The 12,694-nt window shown below is 36.9% G+C and overlaps 1 protein-coding gene across 1 annotated transcript in view; it reads left to right on the top strand.

The window, feature by feature from the left end:
• DHX15 (DEAH-box helicase 15) overlaps nucleotides 1–12,694 on the top strand; it is a 57,553-nt gene that overhangs the window by 17,246 nt on the left and 27,613 nt on the right. Inside the window, exon 4 of the mRNA XM_059381802.1 lies at nucleotides 10,790–10,949. Within this exon, the coding sequence (XP_059237785.1) occupies nucleotides 10,790–10,949 (160 nt within the window). The remainder of the gene's footprint in view (nucleotides 1–10,789; nucleotides 10,950–12,694) is intronic.

Here is a 12,694-nt window from a genome sequence, read left to right as displayed (position 1 = left end):
TCTAGATGAGAAGATGGAAGAAAATCTAAAAATTTTTAATAAATATGAGATTCCAGTACAAACACTGCTACAATAAGGAGTTGGCTGGTACAGGACCTTTAAGGTTGACACTGGGGAGAATTTACCAGACATTGTTGTAGCAGCTTCTCATAGCAGATTCTTTGGGGCTTGAGTTAGAAGCACCAACTGAATAAGGACTATTTAGAGATTCCACAGTGGGTTTCCAATAAGGCAGCCTTATTAAAAAGTAGATGAGCTGAGAAGAGAATCAAAGGGAAATACATCCTAAGCCACAGACAAAGATTACGGGGCTGGAGTTGTGTCCTAGCTTTGCTACTTATTAGCTGCGATCTTGGCAATGTTAATTAGCCTCCCTGTGCTTATTGCTTTTTCAGAAGATAGAGCTGATAATAACTATCTCATATGGTGGTTCTGAGATAAAATAAGTTAATTTGTGTACAGCCTTTAGAGTAATTCCTGTCGCCCAGCAAGTGCTAAGTCAACATTTCTACACTGCTGCTGCTGTTAGGGGTGGTAGATTTCCAGTTTGAGAAATTATTGGATCTTATTAAGCAGTTAACCTAGTTAATTAAAAAGAGACATAAAAACAGCTTAATAAAGTTCTTTTTAATACAGCACTTGAATTACAATTTGGGGGTTTTAACTTGAATTAAAACTTGGGTATTACTTGTCACTATGAAATGAATGAATGAATCCAAATACTCTTAGGGCTGGAGGTAAGCCATGGAAATAGGCCTGGTACTTTAAAGACCATTAATTACATAAACATTAATTATAAACTAATTTATTGAACATACGTTGTAGAGTAGGCTTTGTTCTAAATCAGGTATAGCACTGGGGTTAGATAAGGTAGTTTTACTAAATCTTTAGAAAGGGGTAGTGATAAAGAACAAGTATGGTTATTTACCACTTAAGCATTTTCTGTCAGGCTGAAAACTCATCATTGTCACCTTAGAGTTAGAATTCTTTGATTTTTTTTTTTGTTCATAAAAAGCTAACTTGATTTCCTAAAGGTATGCATATATTGCATTTGGTCTTTGTGTTTATACTTAAGTACTTGCAAGGGTTTAGTTCTAGAAAACTCTTTGTTTATAGTGTTTAACATCTTACAAAATGTTAAATAAAACCTATGCATTTATACTAGCTTTCTGTGAATTTTATTGAGGAATGGACAGTCTATTTTGAAAAGGTAATTTGCCTATTTTTAATTTCTTAGGTATTTCTTTTGCTTGATACATAGCTGACTGAACCATACCAATATATTTTAGCTGTTTGCCCAGATAAAGCTGTATGCTTTGAATGCTGATCTCAGAAGTATGAGGCTGTCTGTATAGGTTATATATAAGTGGGGTTTGCGGTTTTCTGTTTGCTTTCTTTTTGTCCATTTTTTGGTATTAGAAACGCATTGGAACACTGTAGATTCCAAATTGTTCAAAATATTGTGTCGTACCTTTCCATGTGACTGTTTACATCTTGTAGTTTGTTCTTTGTTGTGATTCTAGTAAGATTAGTGTTGTTTAAATATATCAAGTTGAACTTGACCCTATATAAATGTTTGCTTATCCCTTTACAAATGAAAGGAATATTAAGTACACAAACGAACTGTGTTAGTGTCACTAGTTCTTCTCTGACTTGGTTGGGGACTTAAGCTGTGAGGCAATTAAGAATGTGGTTTTAGGGGGCGCCTGGGTGGCTCAATGGGTTAAGCTGCTGCTTTCGGCTCAGGTCATGATCTCAGGATCCTGGGATCGAGTCCGGCATCGGGCTCTCTGCTCAGCAGGGAGCCTGCTTCCCTCTCTCTCTCTCTGCCTGCCTCTCCATCTACTTGTGATTTCTCTCTGTCAAATAAATACATAAAATCTTAAAAAAAAAAATGTAGTTTTAGTCACATGAATTATATAGATGATTTCACAAAGGAGAAGGTATTTCATCTGAGCTGAGAAGGGTGGATGGACTTAGATAGATTAACTTAGCTAGGTTTTAGGTAGAGTAGAAGTTCCTAAACTACCTTAAGTTCACATGCTTAATGTCTCAGTGATTTTTCAGGGTACCCTAACGCCTGAAGAAATGACTCAGAATTTCATTTATTTATTGGTTTGGTCCTAAAAACTTAGTTAAGTATTTATGTCCTAACAGCTTAGTAGCCTTTAAACAAATACCACACATACACTGGAATCAAAACTTTTTTTTTTTAAGATTTTATTTATTTATCCGACAGAAGGAGATCACAAGTAGACGGAGAGGCAGAGAGAGAGAGAGAGAGAGAGAGAGGGAAGCAGGCACCCTGCTAAGCAGGGGGCCCAATCAATGCGGGACTCGATCCCAGGACCCTGAGATTATGACCTGAGCTTAAGGCAGCAGCTTGACCCATTGAGCCACCCAGGTGCCCATCAAAATATATTTTTTTAAAGATTTTATTTATTTATTTGACAGAGAGAGATCACAAGTAGGCAGAGAGGCAGGCAGAGAGAGAGAGGGGAGGAAGCAGGCTCCCTGCCGAGCAGAGAGCGGGTTGTGGAACTCCATCCCAAGACCCTGAGATCATGACCTGAGCCAAAGGGAGAGGCTTAACCCACTGAGCCAACCAGGTGCCTGGAATCAAAATATTTTTGTTTCATTCTTAAAGCACCATTATCTACTAGTGTGATGTCAGTTTCTTAAACTATGGAGTTGAGTTGGACACTGCCGCCTTTATTTACTGTTCTACACTGATATTTGCCTTATATTTGCTTTTTGTTAGAGCAACTATCAAAAATTAAGCCTTGCAAAGATAGTATCTTTGAAAGGAATACACATAATGGAATACCTCTGCTAGTGTTTCTGTGGCATCACATGTCAGTTATGGAAGATGATAATATAAATTGTTTTGAATCTTAGGCAAGAGCATAGTTATTCTCTGGAAATAGGGTATCATTTAATAAATTGAATCAATTTACTGTAGCAAGTTAAGTGACCTGTTTATACCCAAAGAAGGAAGTAGTCTACTCTTCTCTTGACTGGTTATATAAATAGATGTTAAAGTTCTACAGTAATCTAAACTTGGATTGTGCTAGGGGATTATAGATAAACTGTCCTTTAGGTGATCTTATTGAACAACCAATACCTTATTTTTTAAAACTGCCGTGTTCACATGATCAGGTTTCTAAAGGTTTGTTTTTTTTTTTGACGTAACTTCGTAGAACTATATAAATTGAGAAATACAATGCTAGCATTATAGACACTGAAGACATTAAGTTAGTGATGAATCCAGAAATAGCCAGATCACCTACAAGAGGTAAATGACTTCATTTTTAACTGACTTATGTGGGGTTTTTTTGTTTTTGTACACAATTAGGTGTTCTTTGATGATAGTTCTTTATTTTTATGCTTATGGCATAGAAATAACTGATACTGGAAGAAAGTATTGGAGGAAGGTAATTTGAGGACTCTTGGTACCTACTGAATAACTATAATAGAAATCCCTGTGAGCATGTTTAAAAGTTGGTAATTGACCATTTCATAATGTTGGCATTTTAACGCATGGTAGGGTGTGGGTGTTCAGGCTTCACTATTTATAGTAGTGAAAAGAGCTGTATTTTATAAAGTCAGTATACTATATATAGTTTTCTTCTAATGAAGTTCTTGGTAAGTGCAAGCTGTTTTAGCTTTGTCATTTCTGTTTCTTTTACTGTTGTCATTCAAAAAGTATTCTACTGATAGGGCTGCTTTTAAAGTAATTTCTACACCCATCGTCGGAATCAAACTCACAACCCTGAGATCAAGAGTTGCATACTCAAATACCTACTGAGCTAGCCAGGTACCCCATCTACTGATAGGTGCTGATTTCACTTGTATTGTTCTAGAACAGTAAATATAAAGTTGCCTTACTCTTTCTAATGACTGTATAGTTTGTTTTATTCTATTGATGGGCACTCAAGGTTTGTAGTTTTGCTATTAAAAACACTTGCTTGGGTACCTGGGTGACTCAGTCAGTTGAATGTCTGCCGTCTGCTCTGGTTGTCCGTCCAGGTCCTGGGATTTGAGCCCTGTTCAGTGGGGATTCTGCTTCTCATTTTCTCTTTCCTTCTCTCCCTCCCCCTGCTTGTGCTTTCTCTCTCTCTCAAATAAATAAAATATTAAAAAGAAAAACATGTGCTGCCCTTAGTACCCTCCTAACAAAACCTGGTACACACATTTTTTCACACATTGACACATATATGCCCGAAATGAATTCCCTACAAATGAAATTGGTTGAGTTACAGGGTTATGTTTGAATTTTATTATATTCCCAGATTGCCTTTCATAGAGATTTATCTACTCTGACCAGTAAGGAATGAGCAAATGAATGTTTGTTTCTGTATCCTTGCCAGCATTGTATTGTGGAACTTTTTTTTTTCTTTGTCATTATTTTAAGTGAAAAATGAAATATTAGGTTTTAATTTGCATTTCTTTTGTATGAAATTGAGCTTTTTACGTGTTATTTATGAGCCATTTGTGTTTCTTTTTGAGCTTAGAGTAGTGCTTTTCTCATTTTTCCTGAAGTATTGCTACCTGCTTGCCAGTTATTTATAAGGTGCTATTTTAAAATGCATCCCAATCCCAGAGAAGGTAAATTTGAAAAAAATGTACAGTATTACAGGATTAATGAAACTTGGTGTTTGTCCATCTTTCTGTGGTTAGTTGGCTTTTTTTATATTGATTGTAGGAGCTCTTAACAGAATTAGCATTCTGGATATCAGCTGCAATTTTCTTAACAAAATTGGCCTTCAGGATTTAAGTTCCAATTTTTATTCACTTTGCCATGTTTCTTTGCTTTGTTTATCACACTTTATGCCATGTAGAAACTTGAATTTTATATAGGTGTTTTGAATTAATTGAAGATGTATTCAGTTATTGAACAATTATTTGAATCCATGTGTTGTAGTATTTTTGTTTTACACATCTTTGATCTATTTGAAATTTTTTTAAGGAGATAAAAGGTTTGAGGTAGGGATTTAAGTAGGTTCACACTCTGTGTCTCTCTTAACACATTCCTACACCAGAGAATGTAACACTAAGTTATTGGGGATTGTTTCCCCATGTAGGCACAGTTGTGCATTAGTTTTTGACATCCACTAAAGTTCTGAATAATCTTATACAGAGTTTGTTAAAAATTTCTGGTGTACATTTTGGGAAACTTTCACCTATGTATCTATTTTCTTTGAACCAGACAAATTGAGAAATTTTTCAAAAAATTATAAATATAAACAGAAAACTAAATAATACCTTCGTAGTCTGTAGTGTTTTATAATACTTTTTTCATGTTGGAATTGGTGTTATTGGTCAGGGTCAGGGTTGGCATTTGGCTTATAGTTGTGTTATGCCATTTGCATGTGCCCATTGCAAAAAAGAAATTCTCAAGATAAGTTCATACTACTCAGCACACTGAATTTTTTTTTGTTTATTTTATTAATTAAGCAGTCATGGTTGAAAATATAAACTGTTTCTGACTTAATCTTCAGGGATCTTTTGCTGCTTTAGGCATCTATTTAATCTGCCTCTGTATAACTTGATTTAGACTACTGCATCTCAGACTTTAGCAAGCATCAGACTCAGGAAAGCTTGTTCGAACAGATTGTTATGACTCCTCTTCAAAATTTCTCATTAAGCGGGTCAGGAGTGAGACCCAAGTTTTATATTTTTAACTGGTTCACAGGTGGTAGTACAGATGACTACTTAAGCAAGTTTTTGTTTCAGAACTGAAGAACACTGAATACTAGCGTATCCAGTCAGAGGTAGAGTTTGACTCTCCTATTCAGTTTTCAATTATTAGTCTATTGTTGAAACTTCAAAATTAGGTGATCAAAGTTTTATTATTGTGACACCCTACTTTTCTGTGACTGATGCCTTACTGTGGTTAAATATTCCATTAGTACTGAGAGGAAGGTAGTAAAATTGAAGATGGCTATGGCCTTTATAGGATCAGCAGTAAAGGTTCTGCCTTTTTCTGTGCTTTGTGTTTGGTTGCATTTTCTTTTTAAATCAGAGGGCTTCATTTATCTAGTAGTATAGCAAATCATCGGGTGGCTTTTCTTTTTTCTCAGGGTTAATAAGGACCTTAATTTCACATACACATAAAATTCATGCATAATTTAAAAAGGAAACAAAAACAAGGAAAAGCCGTAAAGGATACAGGGGAACAGTTCTGTTAATACACAGATAAAGTGCTGTTCCATACAAAACAACAGAAAGAATCAGAATCAAGTCACTCTAAATATAAAGAAAGAAAATCACCTCAAATACTCTGCCAAAGTTGCCGGTAAATCTGATAGTGGCTTAATTAGGAGAAGTGTAGGACCTTTCTGTTTGCCTCTCCATAGCATAAATAAACAACAGTGACAACAGGTCAGAGGAGTCTCGATGGAGGGACAAACCCAGAGGGGGAAGGAAACCTGGGGGAAGGATAGGTGTGTGGTCTTGCTCCCAGCTTCCCCTCTGTTCTTGAAATAGGCCAGGTCGGTTGATTGGTCTTCATTATTTTGACATTTGACCTTTTGAACTTGGGTTTTTGTTTTTTTTTAAAGATTTTATTTATTTATCTGACAGAGATCACAAGTAGGCAGAGAGGCAGGCTGAGAGAGAGGAGGAAGCAGGCTCTCCGCGGAGCAGAGAGCCAGATGTGGGGCTCCATCTCAAGACCCTGGGATCATGACCCGAGCTGAATTCAGGCAGAGGCTTTAACCCACTGAGCCACCCAGGTGCCCCTGAACTTGGGTTTTAATCCACAGCCTCATCCCTTCTTGTTTTTTGCCAGTGAACATGTCGGTACTTTGGAGCCTCTTAATGTACTTTAAGAAAAGTTCAGTGTTCCTAAAATCAGCTGTGTATGTTGATGCTGGCACACTTGTAATTTTATCAAAACTTACAGCACTCATAGAAAGAAAAATTTACTGTGTAATAATATAACAACAGAAAACAGTGCCTGAAGTCTCGTAAATGAAAGCATGCCATAAAGGAATCGATGATTGTGGTGACACACAGCAAAGAATTGTCCCAAAACTCTCAAGGCCTAACAAACTGTAGTTTAAAAAAAAAAAAAAGTATGTTTTTCATATGTTAAATAAGATATACTAATGGAGACAGGATTAGAATTTTGAGGTGACTCCTGAGAAAGATGTTGGATGGCAGAAATCAGTTTTGGTACATACTTAAAAGAGAGCATTACTCGGTGTTAAAGTAAGATAGGAAAAGGATGTACCTGCATACTTGTTTTGGGGGGACGCTTTTATGTGACTTCCATCCGCTACTGGGTTGAGGGTTTTTGTTGTTGTTGTTGTTGTTGTTTTTTGATGGACAGAGATCACAAGTAGGCAGAGAGGAAGGGAAACGGGCTCCGTGCCGAACAGAGAGCCTGATGATGCAGAGAGCCCGATGCAGGACTTGATTCCAGGACCCTGGGATCATGACCTGAGCTGAAGGCAGAGGCTTTAACCCACTGAGCCACTCAGGTACCCCTGGGTGAGGTTTTTTTTAAAAGATCTCTCTTTATATAGAAGATCCAGATGTACTTGGAAAGTCTGGCTCTGTTTCCTTGATTTAAAAGGTAATGGGCACCTGGGTGGCTCAGTTGGTTAAGCCTCCAACTCTTGGTTTCTGCTCAGGTTATGATCTCAGGGTTGTGAGAACAAGCCCAGCTCCGGCTCCAGGTTCACTCAGTGTGGAGTCTGCTTGAGATTCTCTTGACTCTGCCTGTCTGGCTCTTGTATGTGCCTCTGCACACGTGTGCTTTCTCTCAGATAAATCTTTTTTAAAAAGGCCATCTGAGGATTGGGGGTCAATTAAATCAGGTTAGAAAAAGTTTGGCTGACTAAGAGCATCCGCTGCAGTCATTTCAGAGGACAAAGAAAGTAGTATAGTACTTATGTTTTAATATTCTAGTAAATATTAATATTTAATATTTACTCAGTAGTACTTTTGTTTTAGTATTACTGCTTATCTGTAGATCACAGACGAGCTTAGAAACTACTTTTTTTCTGAATGTTTCCAAACCCCACCCCCACACCAGCTAACTTTTTGCTATTGTATTTATATGTACATTTTTCTTGGACTTCGAGGAGAGTATAGTATGTTAGTATAGGAGGGGCTCAGGATTGGGGATCAGTACAGTGATACTTAGTCTTAAGAGATTTAACTGGTTTTGAGACTCTGGGAAAGTTAACTACTAATAGTGAATTTTCTACACTGGGTAATCAGCAATATTGATTATATTTCTAAGAGACCTTTCATCTTTAATTACAATATTTATTTTAGAGAGTGCATGCACGCAAGTGGGTGAAAGGGCAGAGGAAGAGAATCTCACACAGGCTCCCTGCTAAGCGCAGAGCCCAACTCAACTCAGGGCTCCATCTCATAACCCTGACATCATGACCTGAGCTGAAACCAAAAGTTGGTACGCTTAACTGACAGAGCCACCCAGGTGCCCCTACAAATGTAATTTTTTCCGAAGCTTTCTATTACACAAACAGCAGACTTCCTACATTCCTGTCCTGCAGGAGAGGTAACAGTAACATCTCAGAATTAGATCACCGTGTGATGATCAAATGCTGAGACACCTGTTAGGAGTCTGTCTCTGGAGTCTGGAAGTCAGAGGGTTTAGTTGACCGTTTAACTTAGTACATATATTATACGTACTTCCTAATAAAACAAGACAGATAGGAGTTCCATTAAAATACAATATCTGTATTCTGCCCTTTGCAACATTTTCCCTCAGAAAAATCTAAAAGAATGAGCATTGGGGTTAGCTGTGCTTTTAAATGCCTCTGCACTGTTGTGGTTGTGTGAAGCTTGAGTGTAAGGAGGGTAAAGATCAAAATAAAGAGGGTGACTTTTTTTTTTTTAAACAAGTTTCAAGGAGTTTTCAAGTTAAAGCCTGGTACTTTTATCAGTTCTGTGACTTTTTCATATTTTTAGTATTTGAGATTGAGGTACATTTTTACAGTCTGAGAATCTTATAAACTGGTAGCGATTTGGTGGTGGTTATTGCCTGTGAGTGCTTGAACGTGATCTAGCTGTGCATATTTCACTTCAGCTAAGTAATGCACTACTGTTGGAACTACATGTACTGGGTTTATTTGCTAATTCCATAAAATGCGTTCAAAAAGATTATCCTGGGATTCCATGTTGGAATGAGTAAGCTTGGATACTGAGCATGGTGTACATTTGATAGTATTTAAGCAAATATTTATTGTTCAAAGAGTAACCAGTTCATTCCCCCCCCCCCCAAAAGAACAGACAAGAGCTTTGTGGAATCTGAGGAAGTTACACACAAGCAGATGATACTGTATTATGTTTCGCTACTGAGATAATGTGCAAAAGGATTGCCTATTTCATGTCAGTAATTAACAGCTGAAGTCAGGAGGAATTACTAAATGTCCTCAAATAGATCAGAGATATTTCAAAGCAGCTAAAGCAGCTAGAGGCGATAGTGTAGCTGATTCATGCACTATGCTGCACTGTCATTAAGCCATTGAGTCATATTTTAATTGGCACTGTTTTTTTCTTTCATGGTCTTAATATAAAATAATCTTTAGGTAATTCTGTGTTAATTGCAGAAATGTAGTTTACTTTAAAAAATATGGTCAAATAAGAAGCTAAAATATATAGAGTAAGGATGGGTTTGTTTGCCCAAAGTCTTACTAAACTAGAATTAAGTTAAAGTGAAATAAGGAGAACAGTTCACTTTTGCTGTACATTGTCAATTTAGTGAACTTAACTGCTCCAGAAAATCACATTAGCTAAAAATACCAAGTTAGTCCATGAAAGATTAGGTTAGACTAATTTGTAAAAAATAAAAACCCCAAAATGGTGAAGTTAGAAATGATGACGTCTCATTTTTTACTGCTTTTAAATTTGTAAATCATGAATTGAATGAACTGTGACTTTAGCCTATACAGGCAGACTTTGTTTTGTCCGTGTGCCAAACTCTAGGGATAGTTGTTTTCTCTTAGTGACAGTAGCAGCCAGAGTAGAATGGATGGGAGATGGCTGGCCCATAACACCATTTGCAAACCAAACCATCCTGCATCGGGTGCCATATTAGCTGTTTTATCTTGAGCCATCTCTAAACCTTCTTTCCCTCTCTGCATTGATTTAGTGGATGTCTTTGTCCTATTGTATCTCTCATATTTATCAACATTTCTGTAGTGCTAATGCTGCCCCTTATTCCATGAATGTATTCCTTTTTGTGCTTGCCATTATGTCATTGAATTGGACGGGACTGGGCAAACAGATGGTAGACTTTTGTGCTGTCTCAACCCTTTTGAACCAAGGAAGCCTGTTGGCTTAAGTGGGGAATTACTAATACGGCTTTAAAGAAATGTGCATTTGCATTGTGGTAACATTTTAGTGATACGGTATTATAAAACAACTTAAAGTGACTTCTTAGTTTTGTTTTGGAAGTTGAACATTTTCGTTTTAAATTGTTTTTGAGAAACTCACTTAAGTGATGCGTTTTGGCTTTGGCATTTGTATGAAACCATGTGTTAATTATATTCCATAAGCAGATTTAATCTCGTTTTCTTAATGCATTTCAGCATTACAGTCTCACCTGGCAAAATTTGGTAGTGTATAGCTTGTTTGATACTCTTAGAAATTTTTATTCATGTTTAATTTTGCAATTGATTATGAAACAATAGCCCATTTGTTTTGGGAAAAATTTAATTTTGATTTTCCTGATGTCTTTGCATGTCATGAAGTTGAGTTTTAAAATGCTCTAAATGAACCTTGGCCAACTTGTTTTTTGTGAATATAGGTATATGACTGATGGGATGCTACTTCGTGAAGCTATGAATGATCCCCTCCTGGAGCGTTATGGAGTAATAATTCTTGATGAGGCTCATGAAAGGACTTTGGCTACAGATATCCTCATGGGTGTTCTGAAGGAAGTTGTAAGACAGAGATCAGACTTAAAGGTGAAATAATTTTTTTACTCATTTATTTCATTAAAAAAGGTATATTTAAAACAACAGGATATATGCCAATCATTCTAATCACCTATAAAATACCAGTTGTAAAACAAGTAACCAGTAAGTACCTACATTGTTATTTTTCTTTGTTTCTAAGGTAAGTAACTGTGTCTTCATGTGTGTTCTTGGTATGATTTCACTTTTTAGTAATGTATTTTTAAGCCAGATCTTTTCCATTTCTAACCTGCCTGTTTTCTAGTGATCTAATAACCCTGCTTACCCTACCTTTCATTAAATATAGAAACCTGAAATCTTTGTCCTGCTTCAACATAAACACACCCATTATAACTCGTCATGTTGGGTAATAGGAACAGCTATACCCAGAACAAGCAAGCCTTTCCTCAGAAATGTGTTCACTTCACCTAGTTTGCTTGGGTTTTTCTTCTTTCTGTTATATTGCCACTACCATGGCCAGTGTTAAACCGTTTATAAGGGCTTAAAACAGACTGAATTTTCTGACCTTTTTGCCTTGAGTTTAGGAAGTGCCTCTCTCTCTCTCTCTTTTTAAAAAATATTTTACTTATTCATTAGGCAGAGAGAGACAGCCAGAGAGGGAACACAAGCAAGGGAAGTGGGAGAGGGAGAAGCAGGCTTCCCGGTGAGCAGGGAGCCTGATCAGGGGCTCAATCCCAGGACCCTGGGATCATGAACTGAGCCACCCAGGCGCCCCATGAAGTGTGTGTCTGTACCGTTTATTGGAGCTTGGGCTGCTCATTCAGTTGTTAGCATATATGTGTTAACGGGATTGTACACGGTGCAGAAAGATTCTGGGTCTTAAAACAATTGTTATCTTAGTATGTTTTTGCCTATAAATTAAAATTACGCTTTTAAAGAATGTATTTTAAAAATTAATGCTGTCATTATTGATTAAAGTTTATGAACTGTTGAAGTTTTTGTTTTGTTTTAATTGAAGTATAGTGGACACACAATGTTATCTTAGTTTCTGATGTACGGCATAGTGATTGGTAATGACAACTCTGCATTCATTATGCTGTGCTCACCTCGAGTATAGCTACCATCTGTGACCGTACAACACTATTAAAATACCATTGCCTATATTTCCTGTGCTGTACCTTTCATTCGCATGACTTATGCATTCCATAGGTGGAAGTTTGACACTTCTACTCTGCTTCACTTATGTTGCCCATCCCTCCACCCTCTTCTGGCAGCTACCAGTTCTTTGTATGTATAGGCCTGTTTCTGCTTTTTGTTCTTTAGAGTTCACATATAAGTGAAATCAGGTGTGGGTTATTACAGCTTTTAAGAAAGAAAGTCAAAGTAGAAATTACTCTGTAGTAGAATGTTTTATGGGGTCTTTTTAAGTAAACTTTTTAATGGGTCCTGTAACGTGTGATTTACGTTGTGGGGGGTGGGGGTGACTGCCCTGTGTTGTAGCCCTTAACCCTAACCCCTAAATGGCCTTTTGTGGCTGTGGCTTTTTACAACAGTGTAGAAAATCCCTATGTAGGAATTTTTCTGAAGAAGTCATACTTATTCAAAGTGATTTGGAAGAAGGAGAAAATTTATACCTGTGCCACTGATTTTTTTTTCTTTTTTTCATTTCCTGTTTATTCTTGTGTGCAAGGTTATCATTTTCTGTCTTAATACAGTAGTAATTATACTGTGTATTAATGTTTTTATCAATCCCTTTTACATATTATGAAAACTAAACGTGTTAGGAACATTTTATG

Source organism: Mustela nigripes, chromosome 1, assembly GCF_022355385.1.
Source record: "Mustela nigripes isolate SB6536 chromosome 1, MUSNIG.SB6536, whole genome shotgun sequence".
Lineage (NCBI taxonomy): Eukaryota > Metazoa > Chordata > Mammalia > Carnivora > Mustelidae > Mustela > Mustela nigripes.
This window is presented reverse-complemented; position numbering and strand designations above follow the sequence as displayed.